Source organism: Gymnoscopelus microlampas (assembly GCF_963454915.1).
Source record: "Gymnoscopelus microlampas genome assembly, chromosome: 10".
NCBI classification, from domain to species: Eukaryota; Metazoa; Chordata; class Actinopteri; order Myctophiformes; family Myctophidae; genus Gymnoscopelus; species Gymnoscopelus microlampas.
The window spans coordinates 48522573-48540750 of record NC_139947.1 but is presented as its reverse complement, the minus strand read 5'-3'; the positions used below and the strand labels follow the sequence as shown (position 1 = coordinate 48540750).

Genomic DNA, 18178 nt, shown 5'->3' with positions numbered 1-18178 from the left:
AGGGACCCCCAGAAGCAAAGATTTGAGTTACAAATGTTCGCTTTAAAACTATATATATATATATTCAAAGATTTGCACACATTTTCACAATTTAAAAAAAAATAGCCAAAGTGTAAAATAATGCTTTTTAGCTCAAATCAAAAAGTAACACAGATGCGTTCCAGGTCTTATTGGGTTAATACTGTAGGAAATAACAGTCATTTGAGATGATTGAACCGCCTCCGACGTCTGGAAACCTGCCCCAAAAATCAGGAGTGAAACATTGGAATATCTACTGACAAACTACCATGGACTTTAACAGTAAAGACAAACAAAACTGAGATCTCTCAACAAAAGGACTGAAGTTACTTAAACTAGGGAGCCCTCTCATCTCATCTGGACTGAATAGCCCACAACATAAGAGTGTTAACTATACCAGAAATGTACTCATTTAATGTAATGTGATGCCCAACATGACCTACCTTGCTCTAAAAAAAAGAATAAAAATAAAGTTTAAAAAAAAAAGAACCTCCTCCGACGTAAAATGAACGAAATGTCTACATCTCTGTTCCTCAAATAGTGGTCCATGGTCCATTCATTTTATCCTCTCTGTCGGGTGGAAACCTCATACGTCCAAAACTGTGACTTTTCAGGATTCAAATTCTAAATTGGCAAAAGTAGCAGATCCACAAGCTCAAAACGTGTCGCTTTGCGTCACGTTTCAAGCTTGTAGATCTGCTACTTTTGACAGCAACACCATGTAAACCTGTGTATTGGACTGTGTTGATTTCATCGACTAAAACTATGACAAAAAATGTTGGTCCACTACCTTTTTTCACTGACGAAAACTAAATAAAAACTAAGCTATGATGACTAAAACTATGACTAAATATATTGACAATTTCGTCAACAAATAAAAACTAGACTATTATGTCAGGGAGGGGAGTAGTGGAGAAGAGATCCAGTAGAACTAAAAGACAAGTCATTTTATGTTTGGTTGCGCTTGGGTGTTGCGCTCTGAAAATAGCAGATCTACAAGCTCACAACGCGTCGCAGCGCGACGCGTTGTGAGCTTGTAGATCTGCTATTTTCAGCATGCAACCAAGTGTAAAATCAGCCATTACGACGCCATCAAGGCACCGCCAAAATAAATTTTAGTCGACTAAATCAACTGTAGATGTAGTCGACTATAATCTTATGATATTTAGTCAACTAAAACTAGACAAACAGTAAAACATTTCGGATGACTAATATATGACTGAAACTAAATGGAATTTGATTCAAAAGACTATGACTAAAACTTAATAAAAATTTGAAGTAAAAATCAACACTAGTATTGGACTGTTGTGCTCCACAGCAGGGGGTCCAGTCATAGAACCCCCTGGTGCTGCTGTCATTTGTTCATGTCAGACTACAAGCTGGTCACCTGTTCTCAACTTCACCGGCCAGCTGAAACACTGTTGTTACAGCGTCTATTAGTGTAACATGCCTACATGTAGAATACAACCTTGTAAGGGCACTTTATTAATGCAAGAAGAGTGTGTAAGGGGGACACTAAAAAGGGGTCCCCCGCCCAGCTTCCCTCCCCTGAACCCGGGCCAATTGTGTTCACATAGACGGCCGACAAACCCGGATGCATCGCGGTGGATTTGAACCCACAACCTCCGTGGAGGTGGGCAGGAACTTTTAACACTGCGCCACCCCGAGTGCTGAGTGTGCTTCTTGAGGACTTAGATCTCAAGGAGAACTGATTAGGACACATGACAGTGGAGAGGGCTGAAGCATGTTCTAGGCCGTTGGTTCTCAAAGTGGGGTCCGGGGACCCTTATGGGTCTATAATTCAGAGAGTGTACAAATGGAACCAAATGAACCCTAACGGGTAACTCTCTGAGTTACATTAACATTGATTATACAATATAAATTGGGGTCCCAGAGATAAAAAATGCCATTAAATGGGGGCCGGTAGCCTAATGCATGTCAAACTGGGGGTCCTTGTAATTAAAATGGTTGAAAATCACTACTAGAGCCGTAAAAATCTTCTCTAATGGGGGTCCTTGATATATCTTTTCAAATGGGGGTCCGCCGGGCTAATAAGTGTCAATTTGGGGGTCCTTGACGTGAAAAAGGTTGAGAATCACTGTTCTAGACAGTGAGGAGGACCTTATGGGCTATGATGTGATACAAGATTTCATGAAACGTAACTTCAGTTTTGGACACAAAGTTCCTGTCCGACAGGGACTTCATGCTGTAAGCATAGTCTTATCCTCAGTAAAACATGTTATGCTTCCCCCTGAGTGGAATACACTTCTTTCCACAAAAGGGAGAACAAATTAGGCAAGAATCCTTCAATGTGTTTACTCAACCCAATTCTTCTCAGTTATGCTACATAGTGCATGCTTCTTTATTCATGAAAACACACGGCGATGGTTTACCTTGATGTCTCTGTGAGCGATGTTGATGGCATGTAGGTACTGTATGGCTTCTCCTATGCTCTTCATGATGTCTGAGGCCTCTGTGTGCAGAAGAGAGAGAGAGAGAGAGAATTAATCAACAGGAAAGCACACTGACTGAGCCCCTGGCAAGCAGAGGAAGAAACCATTGGATTTGATTTAACCCATTGATACCTGGAACGCATCTGTGTCACTTTAGATGTCTTTGGCTATTTTTGAAAAATCTTGAAAAAAAATATTTTTGATTTTTTCCAAAAAACTGTTAGGATTTAGTTTTTTTTTAAAGAATCGCCTCAGGTCTTAATGGGTTAAAAAGAGAAGAATTCTCTTTACCTCTTTCTGTGAAAGCATGATTCCCTCTGTCTTGGATATGACTGAATAGCTCACCTCCATCCATGCTGAGAAAAAAAGTACAGGAAACAGATATTTAGAATATTATATTCAAAAATGATATATACTAGCCCATACCCGTGGGGGGATATGCGCACATGATCTGGCAACCCGGGAGCCATTCATCCCATAACTTGCGGGGCCATCCCACAGCTGGGCAGCCGTAACCATGGCAACATTATTTTTATTCATGTTTTTGATTCAAGTAGCCTAGACAAAGATTTTTTGTTGTTGTATGTCACAATCCCCATTAATGCTTCTTTAAAATAGCAGATCTACAAGCTTGTATATGGGCTATTTCTGGCACGAGACTCCGCCTTGCACACTTACAGTCCTTACAGACTGTTCAGTAATTACTTTCATTGCCAATTATCAACATCATAAAACTGAATATCGTTATGAAGAAACGGATCAATGAAAATGCTCCACTCTGTGTAAAATGTGTCAAGACACATGGAGAACGTGGCCTAAACAACCCAATTTAAATATATTACAGAAAAGCAAGCCATGAAAATAACTTTTATAGCAAGCATAGCGGTTTGTGTGCCACACATTAAAAACCCTGGTTCGACTGTAGAGTAAAACCATTAAAAGTCTAAACTCCAAGGAGCCGTTCGTTCACAGAACGGCTACAAGAAGCAACATATGAATACATCAGCCTAAACTTAATGACAAACATCTGAGATCATTATGCACAACATAATAATGGGTGTAATAAAAGCTATTATATGCCACGTGCTTTATGCTACATTCTGTGCTACTGTATTGTTCAGTGGCATATCATTATTTTACACTTTGGCTATTCAAAAATAGCAGATTTTTGAAAAATCGTGAAAATGTGTGCAAATCTTTGAATATATATATTTTTAAAGCAAACATTTTTAACTCAAATCTTTGCTTCTGGGGGTCCCTGGAACTAAATATTTTGAGATGGGGGTCCGCGGAAAAATACATATAATTGTGGGGGTCCTGGACATGAAAAAGATTGAGCACCACTGATACAGAAACATACGTTTTTCAGAAAACTGTTGGGATTTAGAAGACATGTAGAATCAGCTTCAGGTCTTAATGGGTTAAAAGGGATATTTCACTTTCAAACATGTTTGAGGTCATTTTAACGTCTACTCAGGCTTTTGTGTTCACCCCAGACAGTTTATAAGTTGCTTGATTCAGTACCGGTATTTAGATATTTTATATTAATTGTATCAGACACGCCCCCTTCCTATACAAACCCATTGTAACTTCAAACTCCATTTTAACCATGATAGATTCATTGAAAACACCCGTCCTTGGCTCTGGTGAATGATATTGTCCTTACAATACGAGAGGGGGCCGTGTTTTAGCAATTACTTTTTTCATTCATTTTACTTATTTATTTTATTCTATTTTAGGCAATTTCCCCCAAAGATTATAAAGAAATGTATGAAAAAAGTAAAGAAGCCCCCCTTACGCATTGGAAAGCCAATATCAGTCACCAGAACCAAGGACAGGTGTTTTCAATTAGTCTATCATGGTTAAAATGGAGTAAAATGATTTTGACAGCAAATCTTGATTTAGTTTTAGTCATAGTCTTTTGAATAAAATTCCATTTAGTTTCAGTCATATTTTAGTCATCTGAAATGTTTTAGTTTTTGTCTAGTTTTAGTCGACTAAATATCATAAAATTATAGTCGACTAAATCTACAGTTGATTTAGTCGACTAAAATGTTTGTTGGCGGTGCCTTGATGGCGTCGTAATGGCATTTACACTTGGTTGCATGCTGAAAATAGCCGATCTACAAGCTCGCAGCGCGACGCGTTGTGAGCTTGTAGTCTTAGTTTTAGTCATCATAGCCTAGTCTTTATTGAGTTTTCTTCAGTGAAAAAAAGGGTAGTCGACGAATAGTTTTAGTCGACGAAATCAACACCGGTTTGAAGTTACACTGGGTTTGTATAGGAAGGGGCGTGTCTGATCAAATTCATATCAAACGTCTAAATACTGAATCAAGCAACTTAAAAACTGTCTAAGGGTGCTTTACACTGGTGATGTATGTGTATGTGCGCTCTTAAAGAGGCAGAGCACATGTATTCTACAGTGCGTTTGTACACATGTGCGTATGTGTGTGTGCGTGTGCGTGTGCGTGCCCACCATTCCATCACGATGAGCAGACACTTCCTTCCCTGGTACAGGTTCTCGTAAACATCGGTGATGCGTACGATGTGTGTGCATGGAGACGCCCTCCAGTGGAGCTCAACCTCTCGTCTGGCTTTAGGACAGTCCTGTAGCATCTGAGACACAACACACACACACAGAGGTTTGTATTACTATTACTGTGAGGACTCGTCTGGCTTTAGGACAGTCCTGTAGCATCTGAGACAACACACACAGTTTTGTATTATTGTACTTGTGAGGGCTCGTCTGGCTTTAGGAAAAAACAGTGGAGGAAAGTAAGTAAGTACATTTACTTAAGTACTGTACTCAAGTACAATTTTGAGGTATTTGTACTTTACTTGAGTATTTCCAATTTCCAATACTTTTACTCCACTACATCTCGAGGCAAATATTGTTCTTTTACTCCACTACAATGATTTGAAAACCTAAGTTAATAGTTACTTTTCAGATATAAATTATGATATTATGACACATACATTAACCACTTTAGCCCCATTTTATACCTAGGCAATTTAAGAATAGCCGATCTACAAGCTCACAACGCGTCGCGTTGTGAGCTTGTAGATCCGCTATTTTCAAACATTTTAGTACTTTTACTTTTGGTACTTTTAAGTACATTTCGATGCCAAAACTTTTGTACTTTTTTACTCAAGTCCCATTTTAATTCCGGACTTTTGCTTGTAACATATATTGCAGTATTCATTATTTTAGTCAAGTAAAGAATTTGAGTACTTGTTCCACCAGTGGGGAAAAACACTAAAAGCTAAAACAACAGCTTTATGAAGAGGATTTAGACTTGGGAGGGAGTTACATCATCATCACTTCAGCCATATTGCCTTGTGTGAGACTGTCAGACGGCCTCGGTGGCATCACAACAAACTAACACACACATCACTACAAACACACACATCACTACAAACACACACACATCACTACAAACACACACATCACTACAAACACACGTTTGTAGCTTTCTTTGTGACGTCTTTCTTCCTCTCATGTTTACTACGCCATAAAGGCAGAACCTCATAAGAAAACATGGTGTTTTTGTTTAGAGCTCGACCGACGCCAGGTCTCTGGGTCTGATGCCAACCAATCCCCCCATTTTGGAAGAGTCCTATACCAGTGGTTCTCAACCTGTGGGGTCGGGACACCCAGGGCGGTCCCCACATGATTTTGGGGGGGTCTAGATGACAGTGAAGTGACAAATTAAGGACTTTTAATACTTCAAAGAAAAGGGGGAAAAATACATTACTGTATCAAAAGTAATCAACACACTATACTATACAAACTGGTCAAAGATTAGCCAAATAATATAAGAAAGAAACATTTGAAAATAGCCGATCTACAAGCTCATAAATCTGCTCTTTTTTCTTAAATGTCTTGAAAATGTGTGGAATTTTTTAAATAATTTTGCTTCTTTTTCTTTTTAACACAAATCTTCTCTACTTGGGCCCAGGGGTCCCTAGTAGTAGACATTTTCAGATGAGGGTCCGTCCGTGTCCAAATACATTCTGGGGGTCTTTGACATGGAAAAGTTTGAGAAGCACTGTTCTAGAGCACACACAAACAGGCCATTCATCACTGCCTTCAGGACGCGGACAGCCTTTTCCCATGTTGTTGAAGCGCAAGGGGGCGGGGGGCGGGGGGCGGGGGGACGGGTGTGGAGAGAGTCAGCGCACTGAAGTCAAGGCACAGACTACTGTGTTGTTGACAGACAACGGATGCACGCTTATGAGAAACAACAAAAATAAAACCTGGCAAAACAGTTGCGTGCATTAGCGCAAGATGAAGATAAATGAAACATTCAGTCTAAATGTCCAGTTTGCTAATTCACAACTACTGTGCCAGATAATCCCCACACCAAGAGAGTAAAAAAAGAGAAAACGTTTCAGTCATTATTCAGTCCGACTTCACTGTAGCCTATAGTAGCCTTTTCATAAAGTATATTAGTACTTAGGCTGTCCTGAAAGTTTATAATATTTAGAGAAATTTAAAGTTTCAAATACAAAAGTAGTAGTAGTAGGCGAGAATTAGCAAGCTGGACATTTAGACTGAATGTTTCCTTTATCCTCATCTTGAGCTAATGCACACAACTGTTTCACCAGGTTTTATTTGTGTTGTTTCTCATAAGCGTGCATCCGTTGTCTGTCAACAACACAGTAGTCTGTGCCTTGACTTCAAGGCACAGACTACTCTGACTCTCTCACCACCCCCCCCCCCCCCCCCCCCCCCCCCGCCCCCCCGCCCCCTTGCACTTCAACAACATGGGAAAAGGCTGTTCGCCTTCAGGACAGAGTGGAACAGGCAACCCCCGTACACTGTTGCCATATTTTGCGGGAGAAATAAGCAACCAGGTCTATGAAAACAAGCCCAAAAGAAGCAACTATATACAGTGTAGGCCACATAAGCACTTTAAACCTATATATACACTGTATACAAAAACAAATCAGATGGGGGTTAGGGACAAATACACATACATTTGGGGGTCCTTGACATGAAAATGTTTGAGAACCACTGGTTTAAATAACATTAGGAAACTAGCCCAAAAGAACACAACCCGCAACTACCAATATTTACAAGTGACCTTACACAAAAACAAGACAAAGTCGCTTATAATAAGCGGACATGGCAACACTGCCCCCGTAGCTCTGATAAGAAAACAAAGAGCATTGAAGGAGGAGGAACTGGAACATTCACTTAGCTGGGTTCTCCTCATGATGTCAAAACTACCCACAATTATTACATCACATCACCTGATCGCAATTATCCCATTCAATCCGGGAACGCATCTGTGTCACTTTAGATGTCTTTGGCTATTGAAAGATTGCAGATATAAAAGCTCTGAACGCGGCGTTTGGTGCCACGCTATGAGCTTTTATATCTGCTATTTTTGAGCTTTTTGAAAATATTTTGAGATGGGGGGGTCCGCGGACAAATATCATATATATATATATCATTTTGGGGGTGACATGAAAAGGTTTGAGAACCACTGATATTATAGCAACATAAGTTTAAAAAAAAGAAAACAGTTAGGATTTAGAAGACATTTCAGTTAAAAAAAAATATATATATTCAAAGATTTTATTCAAAAATATATATATGCAAAATTCACGATTTTTCTAAATAAATTACAGATCTACAAGCTTATTGTGCGCCACTCGGTACCACGCTATGAGCTTGTAGATCTGCTGTTTTTGAATAGCCCAAAGTATAGTATAATGGTTATAGCAAAAGATCTAAAATGACATAGTATTGGTTCCCGAATTGAATGGGTTATTTGAGATAATAGCACACATTACGATATTGAGATCTTGCGCTCTTAGATCGGCTATTTCTGCTATTTTTGAAAAAAATATATTATTAAATAATTAAGCCAATAGTACATTATTTATTTTGATTATTGGTACCGGTCATTGTCAGCCATTTCTTTGTATATTTAAAGCGGCACTATGTAACTTTTTTTAACGAATAAAATGTAATCTAGTTCAATCTGACAATTAAACAAAAATAATTGCTATTATCTCAAATAATTGCGGTTAGACCAGGGGTCTTCAACGTTTTCAGGCAAAGGACCCCCTAGCTGAGAGAGATGAAGCAGGACCCCCTAGCTGAGAGAGATGAAGCAGGGACCCCCTAGCTGAGAGAGATGAAGCAGGGACCCCCTAGCTGAGAGAGATATGAAGCAGGGACCCCCTAGCTGAGAGAGAGATGAAGCAGGGACCCCCTAGCTGAGAGAGATGAAGCAGGGACCCCCTAGCTGAGAGAGAGATGAAGCAGGGACCCCCTAGCTGAGAGAGAGATGAAGCAGGGACCCCCTCTATATTGTATAAAATTGTGTTTCAGATAACTTTTGCTGCTCTTTTTTCCCCTCTACACACCTATAACTGTTTGCCAAAAATAGCTGATCTACAAGCTCACAACGCCTTTTTGGCTAACGTTCTCCTCAGAAAAGGGACGCTAGGGTTTTAAGTGATTAATGTAAAAAGAAAATATCTTATCACACAAAAATTTGGCGGACCCCCTGTAGTAACTCTGAGGACCCCCTAGGGGTCCCGGACCCCCTGTTGAAGACCCCTGGGTTAGACAATGTAATAATTGTGACAGGCCTATTATAATCCCCCAAAATGTCATAATCGTAACAGCCCTGATGGTAACAGACCTACACGCAATCACCCCCCCCCCCCCCCCCCCCCCCCTCATGTCTGATAAGAAAGAAACAAAGGCCATCGAAGGAAGGAGAAACTGGTAGAATCACTTTTTGCTGGGAGGGTTGTTTACTCTCACGTCAAAAAACACTCCTGTGTTGCCTAATAAAAGCTGAGAACATGTTCCCTGTACGGGACACTGTGCTGCAGTTCTCATGCAGGCTGAATAATCCCCCAGTCATCTCTGGCCTCTCGCACCCAGGCTACTTTTAGACACAGGCATGCATGTCCCCATCACCCTCTCTCTCTCTCTCTCTCTCTCCCTCTCTGACATCATTGGAGTTGGCCAGACAGCAGAGGTTACAGTCAACAACACAAATAAATCGTCGCTGTCAGGGTAGAAACCTCTTATCTCCATATTTTAAAAAGGACTAGTTCACCCCAAAAAAATACTTATTTCCTATCAATTCCACACCCCACGAAGCATTGAATTCATAGAAAATGAGACATTTTTGGGGGTGAACTGCTCCTTTAACTTTGTGTGTCTTTTTTTCGTAAATTAAAACCCTACTTGATCACACTACAGCGTCACACAAAAGCATCAAAAGTAGCGGATCCATTTTGAGCTTGTAGATCTGCTACTTTTGGCCGTTTTTGAATTCTAAATTCTGAAAAGTAATACGTTTATTTGGACGTATGAGGTTTCCACCCGACGGAGACGAAATAACTGTGGTTCACACAGACACACACAGTAAAGTCCTTGTAGCTTTTCAACTGGGTACAACATTTTTAACCGTGTATGCGTATATACCTTAGCTACCGGCGATTACACTGTGATCAAACACTAGGACAGAATGTGATCAAACACTAGGACAGAAACTGTGACTTTGGTGTTTTTTTGCAACAACCAAAACATACAATCGAATATCTAATCCTCCATTAGCCGGGCCAATACATGGGCCCCATCTTATCTTTGCTTCTGGTGGGGGGGGGGGGTCCCTGGAACAACATTTTTTGACATGGGGGTCCACGACGGCCACATAGATATCATTTTGGCGGTCCTTGACATGAAAACGTTTGAGAACCACTGATAGCAACACTTTTTTTTTTTTTTTTAAACCGATAGGATTTAGAAGACATTTGTAGAATCCCCCAGAAGCAAAGATTTGAGTTAAAAATGTTTGCTTTAAAAAATATATATTCAAAGAAATGTCACGATTTTTCAAAACAGATGCATTCCCGGTCTTAATGGGTTAAATTCCAGCTGACACCGATGACTGGCTTCATTTATTATTACATTTAACAAAAATGTTGGGAGGGAAATCAATATCCATCTATCTATTGTAATATCATCTGTCGGTGTGGAAGGCTCATGTGTCCAAAACTAACTTTTCAGGATTCAAATTCGAAAGTATTAGATCTACAAGCTCAAAGCACGTTTCGAGTTTGTGGATATGCTATTTTTGAGCGACTAAAACTATGACGAAAAATGTTCGACTACCTTTTTTCACTGACAAAAACAAAATTAAAACTAAGCTACGATGACTAAAACTAAACATAGTGCCAATTTCGTCAACAAATAAAAACTAGACTAAAATGTTAGTGAGGGACTAGTGGAGAAGAGATCCAGTACTAACCAAGTCATTTTATGCTTGGTTGCGCTCTGGTGTTGCACTCTGAAAATAGCAGATCTACAAGCTCACAACGCGTCGCAGTGCGACGCGTTGTGAGCTTGTAGATCTGCTATTTTCAGCATGCAGCGTAAAGTGTAAAATCAGCCATTACGACGCCATCAAGGCCTGCCAAAAAAACATTTTAGTTAACTAAACCAACTGTAGATTTAGTCGACTAAAACTAGACTAACAGTAAAACATTTCAGGTGACTAAAATGTGACTAAAACTAAAAAGGAATTTGATTCAAAAGACTATGACTAAAAATTAATCAAAATTTCAGTCAAAATCAACACTACTTTTGAGTGACGCTGACGCAAGTAGGTCGTTAGTTTGAATTTGGAGAGGAGAGGTTTCTGCCCCGACAGCAACGTATTGTAATATATGCATGAGGCTTGATCCACATCATTCACAACACAATCTTGTAAGTATACAATTACTCACTCTTAAGCTGTGTTAGTCAATCACATACTGTAGAGATAATATGCGTTTGCTTATTCTGCTCTATCTGTCCTTATCAGGGATCACAGGCATACAGTTCGTACCACATCTGTCTCCTTCCTGTTCCGTCTACTTTGTAACCAGTCATGATGACTTGCACATCTTCAGGCTACATATCGAATGTACAGTCTGTCAGGTCAGGTGGCAACCTGTATTTGTCAAAAATACTCAATGGATCCAATGTAGTTATTATTTAGTCACAAGCTCTTGTTAATAATATGATTCATTGGTATGATATTTATCAAAGGCACAGACACACGTAATCAATACAAATAAATGTATTATAGCTGTAGATAATAGCTCATCTACAGAGCTTGTAGAACGGCCCCGTTTGCTACTTTATGCGTGACATTCTTGTGCGACGAAGTAGGACATTAGATGACAAAAGTAACGAAACATTTTGAAACGCGGAGAATGGAGATACAAGGTTGCCAGTGCCACCCGACAGCAACAATATATTTCTCTGTGTGTGCGTACAGTATGGTAACATATTGCGGTGTATCCTTGGTTACTTATATTGTTCTCAGACCTCTGGTAGCTTGCCTAAGCCTCGGTCATACTTATGTTGTGTGCCGGTGTCGTCGTGCTTGGTAAATAGCAGATCTACAAGCTCACAACACGACTTAGGGATGGGCAATATTATCGATTTTGCGATATATCGCGATATCTTATTTCGCGATACTGTATCGATACTCCAGGCCACCATTTCGCGATTTTTTTTTGCTTTTTTAGATACAGGCTTTATGAAAAAAACATTAAAAAAACCTATCACTGATCTGCAGCTACTCAATATGTAGTGTATACACAATATGTAGTTGTGATATATGTATATATCGCAATATATCGCAATATGTATCGTATCGCAATATATCGTGATATCGCAATATATCGCAATATATCACAATCGTAATATATGGCAATATGTATCGTATCGCAATATATCGTGATATAATCGTATCGTGGCCCAAGTATCGTATCGTGAGATTCTTGCCAATACCCATCCCTACAACGCGTCACAAATGTGAGCTTGTAGATCTGCCAGGCTTTTTACACGTTGAGTGAGAGATCTGAATGAAGTCACCAGCACCTCTAATAGAGTCAGTGCTTTTAGGATGACAACAGAGCGTTCAGAACCACAACACCATCCATCTGTGTCTCCATACTGTAACTGTATATAATGATGTCATCCCCACCCTGAGCCCATCGCCCCCCCCCCCCCCCCCTCCTCCCTCTATCTGCAGTGCAACGGCAGCTCTGCCAACTGTGTGTCTGTGTGCTGCTGCTTGTCAACACTGCCGGTAAAGTAACTTAATCCTTTAAGACCGGGAACGATTCTGTGTCATTTAAAGATTTCTTTGGGCTATTCAAAAAAATAGCAGATATACAAGCTCATAGCGCGGCACCGAGTGCCGCGCTATGAGCTTGTAGATCTGCTATTTTTGAAAAATTGTGAAAATGTGTGCAAATCTTTGAATATATATATTTTTAAAGCAAGCATTCGTAACTCAAATCTTTGCTTCTGGGAGTCCCTGGAACACAATATTTTGAGCGGCCAAACACATATCATTTTGACATTAAAACGTTTGAAAAACACTGATATAGAAACAAAGGTTTTTTTAAAAAAACTGTTTTTGTAGAATCGGCCTCAGGTCTTAATGGGTTAAAGGACATTTACTGAAGTGCTGTACTTCAGTGGTTCTCACACCTGCATGTCAAGGACACCCCAAATTGATATGTATTTGGCCGCTGACACCGGCTGAAAAGACTGCTAGGGACCCCCCAGAGGAGAAGATTTATGTATCTGCTATTCAAAAATAGCAGATGTACAAGCTCACAGCGCAAAAAATGTCAAAGAAATTGCAGATCTACAAGCTCACCAGATCGGCTATTTGTCCCATTTTACCATAAAATCAACCATTTTTCTACTGCAAGAAGGAACAGGAAAATGGTCCTCACAAAACGTCTATTTCTCAAATTCTACTATACTTGTGGGGACATTCGGGGCCTCACAAGTATACAAACACACACACGTGCCTCACAGCTGACTAATGCATCCCAGAGGAGAGGAGAGGAGAGGAGAGGGCAGGATGGTGAGGTAATGTGAGTCTCCTCTGATCATCATCATCATCATCATCTCTCCCCGGAGGATGAAAGCTGAAGCGTTGGCAGTGGAGCCTCTCTGTCCTGAAGGCAGAGGTAAGAGGAAGAGCCGACGAGAAGTGGAGGACGTCATGAAATCAAGAGAGGATCCGGGAACAACCGCAGTGTGCTATCCCTAAATCAACCTTGATCCATTTAGAGACCAGGAAAAGGATCCATGTCATTTTAACATTTCTTTGGCTATTCAAAAATAGCAGCTGTACAAGCTCATAGGAGCTTGTAGATCTGCTATTTTTTTAATATCTTGAAAATGTGTGCAAATCTTTGAATATATATATATTTAAAGCAAGGGGGGGGGGCCCTGGAACAAAACATTTTGAGATGGGGGGGGGTGGTCTGCGACCAAACACATATCACTCTTTCATGTCCTTGACATATAAAGGTTTGAGCACCACTGATATAAAACATAGGCTTTTTCAGAAAACTGTTAGGATTTAGAAGACATTTGTAGAATCGGTATTCGGTAATATAGTTCAAACTGTATGTTTAGAGGATGTTGATACAAGATAACTTATACAATTAGGGTGGTTGTATTTTGTTTGCCTTTTCTTCTTAAGATACATTTTAGATCTTGTCAAAGGTCAGAGGAAAGATACATAGTGCAGCTTTAAGGTGTTATTATTGTCATATCTGCCCTGTACAATTTTAGTTTACAAAGCTTAAAAGTCAAGACAGAAATCATTAAATTGACATTATCTGTATGACAAATAACCATCAACAAACATTTCATGATGGTGACGAAGGTCTGTCACAATTATTACATAATCGCAATTATTTGGGATAATCACAATTGTTATGACAATTATACCAAAAAAAATGTGATTATCTCACATAATTGCGGTTAGATGATGTAATAATTGTGACAGGCCTATTAATAATCACCCAAAATGTCATAATCCTAACAGCCCTGATGGTGACAGACCTACAGGCAATCACCCCCCCTGGAGCACCACTGATATAAAACATAGGCTTTTTCAGAAAACTGTTAGGATTTAGAAGACATTTTGTAGAATCAGCCTGACCCTCAAATCTTTAAAAAAAAAAACATAATCAAAGATTTGCACAAATTCTTCACGATTTTTCTAAAATAGCAGATCTACAAGCTCATAGCGTGGCACTCGGTGCTCCAATCGTTCGAGTTGCTCCAGCGCCTTCTGTATTCAGTTGTATGCTTTCAACTCAGATGCTCAGTTTGAAGGGTTGCCCTTGGATTGAAAGTTGAAATCTTGTCTTGCCTGGCCTGCTGATGATGTCACTGGTAGTCAGGTTTCTGCATCCCCCCCCCCCCCCCCCCCCCCCCCCGACACACAGTGAGTAGACAGAAATAGTGCCATCTTATAAAGAACCTTAGAGGACCATTTACATAAATAAATAGGTTGACAATGGGTGAAGTTCTCTTTTAAGTACAGAACTTATGTTACTTTCCATTATTCCATGAACTACTCAAAGCCAGTTTGACTGGACAGCACCTTGGTGCTCCTTTGACAGAATGGCACAGAAGACAACAATAACAAGCAGCTCTTATCAGTTCCATTAGATCCAGGGGAGAGGGGACAAGAAGGAGAAGTTATTTGTGGATCAGAAGGACAGCTGCACTACATTACAACACTCACTGACACCTCCCACTAAACAGCGCAGCACACACACACCAGTGGCGTAAGAAGTACTCACATTTTGTACCAGTAGTACCAGTACCACAATGTAGGAATAATCTGTTACAAATAAAAGTCCGGTATTCAAAATTTAATCGAGTAAAAGTACAAAAGTATTCTCATTAAAATATACTTAAGTGCTGAAAGTAAAAACAATTTTGCAGAATGTCCCATTTCACAAGTTTCCAAATGCATACAAATGCTTTGGAAAATAGTAAATCTACAAGCTCTAAGAGATAGGCTATGCATAGGGCTGAAGTGGTTAATGCACGTTTTGTAATAATAATCATAATCTACAAAGAAACTACAGTAGTAACTAAAGTTGTCAAATAATTGTAGTGGAGTAAAAGTACAATATTTGCCTCCGAGATCATGTAGTGGAGACTGAGTGGAAGTAAAATTATTGAAAACTGGAAACATTTTCAAAAACTTTACTGGAGAGTAAACTAAAGATTCCTCAAAAGTGTACTCAAGTACAGTAGTACTTGAGTACATGCACTTAGTTACTTTACACCACTGACACACACACACACACACACACACACACACACACACACACGGCCTGACTCAAGCACGTTGACACTCTGTAGCCAATATGTCAACAATGTAGCAACCATTCTCACACAGACGTCACACAGTGGCCTGTCCAGGTTGGACTGTACTTCAAATGGCATTAGTTCAAAGATCATGAAGATAGGGCCTTAGTAGTAGTGTGTCTACCATTAGCCCTTTACACTACTACAAAAACACAACATAACCATGTTCAAGCTTTATAGGACCACAATGGAAACAAGTCCCCAGGACTTTGTTATGTTATCCTTTTAACCTTATAATGTCTAGACTGTACCTTGTGCGGTTTAAATGTCTGTCTCATAAAGTATTCAATCAATAGACCACAGAATGCATGTGCATGGGAGCCAAAGAAAAGCATGTCACCTGAAGTACTGTACTAGTGACATATGAAACACTATTAATTTATAAGCCCTATATAACTCAAATGTTAGTCGTTTTTTATTTTACAGCCTTATGTTCTGTGCTTAAATGGGTTTTTAGAAAAGTTTACACAAATGGTCAAACTCAACTCCGCTTTACAGTCAGAGACATATAGCACGATGGTTCTCACAGTGGGGTCCGGGGACCCCCAGGGGTCCTTGAGGGGGTTCCCATATAAATGATGGATAGTTGGGAACCAAATGGACCCTTATGTGGCTGTAACTTTGAGAGTGTACAAATGGAACCAAATGGACCCTTACGGGTCCATTTGTACACTCTCAAGTTATGGTAGTCCATTATTGTCTAATGCATGGGTTCTCAAAGTGGGGTCCGGGGACCCACAGGGCCCTATATACACACACACACACACACACACACACACACACACACACTGACAGCCATTTTCAAACAATCTTGACAGTCTTTGAAGATGTTTGAATATTGTTGACATTTTTAAACACCACAAATCTTGTATGATGGGGTCCCTGCTGGCACATAATCTTTTCAGATGGGGGGGTCCGCGGCCAAATACACATTAATTTAGGGCATTGGTTCTCAAAGTAGGGTCCGGGGACCCCCAGGGGTACTTGAGGGGGTTCCAGGGGGTCCCCAGCTAAATGATGGATCATTAGGAACCAAATGGACCCTTATGGGTCTGTAACTCTGAGAGTGTACAAATGGAACCAAATGGACCCTAACGGGTCCATTTGATTCCATTTGTACACTAACAGAGTTAAATTAACATTGATTTTACGATATGAATTGGGGTCCCAGAGATAAGCTGACATAAGAGATAAATACCATTAAAAGGGGGTCTGTAGCCTAATGCATGTCAAACTGGGGGTCCTTGAAATTAAAATGGTTGAGAATCACTGCTAGAGAGCCATAAAAACCTTCTCTTATTGGGGTCCCTGGGATATCTTTTCAAATGGGGGTCCGCGGGCTAATAAGTGTCAATTTGGGGGTCCTTGACATGAAAAAGTTTGAGAACCACTGATACAGCAGCACTTAAAGTTAAAGATGGGAGAGAAAATAAAGGCGTTACCTTCAACGCACACTTTTCTCCATCGTCTTTCCTGAATATCTCCAGGACTTTGCCGTTTATTCCCATCCCGAGGACCTGACTGGTCACTTTGTAATCGTCCGTGATCGCGTTCTTCCTGATGAGCAGCGGGTTGTGGGGCTTGGAGAAAAACACCGGGAACATGGGAGCCTGGCTATGGTTGTTAAGGTTTGTTGTTGGCCCCTGAAGAAGAGGCCCCCCCTGCTGTAGGCTCAGGGGCCCCTGCTGGATGCCGCCGCCGGGGAACGCCGCCTGGTTCTGGTTGGGGACGTTCGACAACATGGTGGTGGTGGATGGTGGCCGGGCCCGGGGGGTTGAGTCACTCTGTTAACCCGATAGATAGTTGTAAATAAAAAGTCCAAACAACAAACTCCCCGTCGTCTTTCCTAAATAATAAAAGTAACACCTTAACGGTGAGTTAAAGGCTAGCTAGGCTAGCTTTAAGATCCGTTTAAACTCATGTTGTCCCGGCATGGACCTGCTCTCTGCTAGCCTAAACAACCCTCTGCTGTTAGCATCGGTTCCTCCTCCAACAAGACTGTTTGACTTTCTGCTTGTCAACAGCGTCCCGTTCCTCTGTGCTTTCTAGGTTCTTCTAAGGTTCTAAAGTTAAGAACCCCGGGGACCTAAAACACTGTCTGTCTGCTACTGAAGCACAACGTCGCTGTTCTTCTTTTCTAGAACGTGTCAGAGAGACAAACTAATGTCATTTCACTGTCCTCCTCCTGTTTGTCTGTCTCTGTCTGTCCGGACAAACTTCACTCTCAGGCCACCTGCGCTTCTTTTACAGCAGTGAGTAGGAGGGTCCCTGGGCCTGTTATACCGAGATTGGTGACTTGTTGAAATGTTGCGACTCCAGGGGGCGCTGATTTGGGAAATTAATTGTCATCTGGATTGGAAGCAAAATTCACCCCAAAAAAATGACACATTTTCTATCAATTACACCAGTGGTTCTCAAACTTTTTCGTGTCAGGGACCACCAAAATTATATGTATTTGGCCACGGACCCCCAGCTCAAA

At 40.6% G+C, this 18178-nt stretch overlaps 1 protein-coding gene across 1 annotated transcript in view; it reads right to left on the bottom strand.

The window, feature by feature from the left end:
- LOC311053674 (MAP kinase-activated protein kinase 2-like) overlaps positions 1-17935 on the bottom strand; it is a 28543-nt gene extending 10608 nt beyond the window's left edge. Inside the window, exons 1-4 of the mRNA XM_084069335.1 lie at positions 17142-17935; positions 4948-5087; positions 2763-2827; positions 2412-2491 (exon numbers count right to left, since the gene is read on the bottom strand). Of these exons, the coding sequence (XP_083925461.1) occupies positions 2412-2491; positions 2763-2827; positions 4948-5087; positions 17142-17441 (585 nt within the window). The 5' untranslated portion in view covers positions 17442-17935. The remainder of the gene's footprint in view (positions 1-2411; positions 2492-2762; positions 2828-4947; positions 5088-17141) is intronic.
- Between the last annotated feature and the right edge of the window lie 243 nt (positions 17936-18178).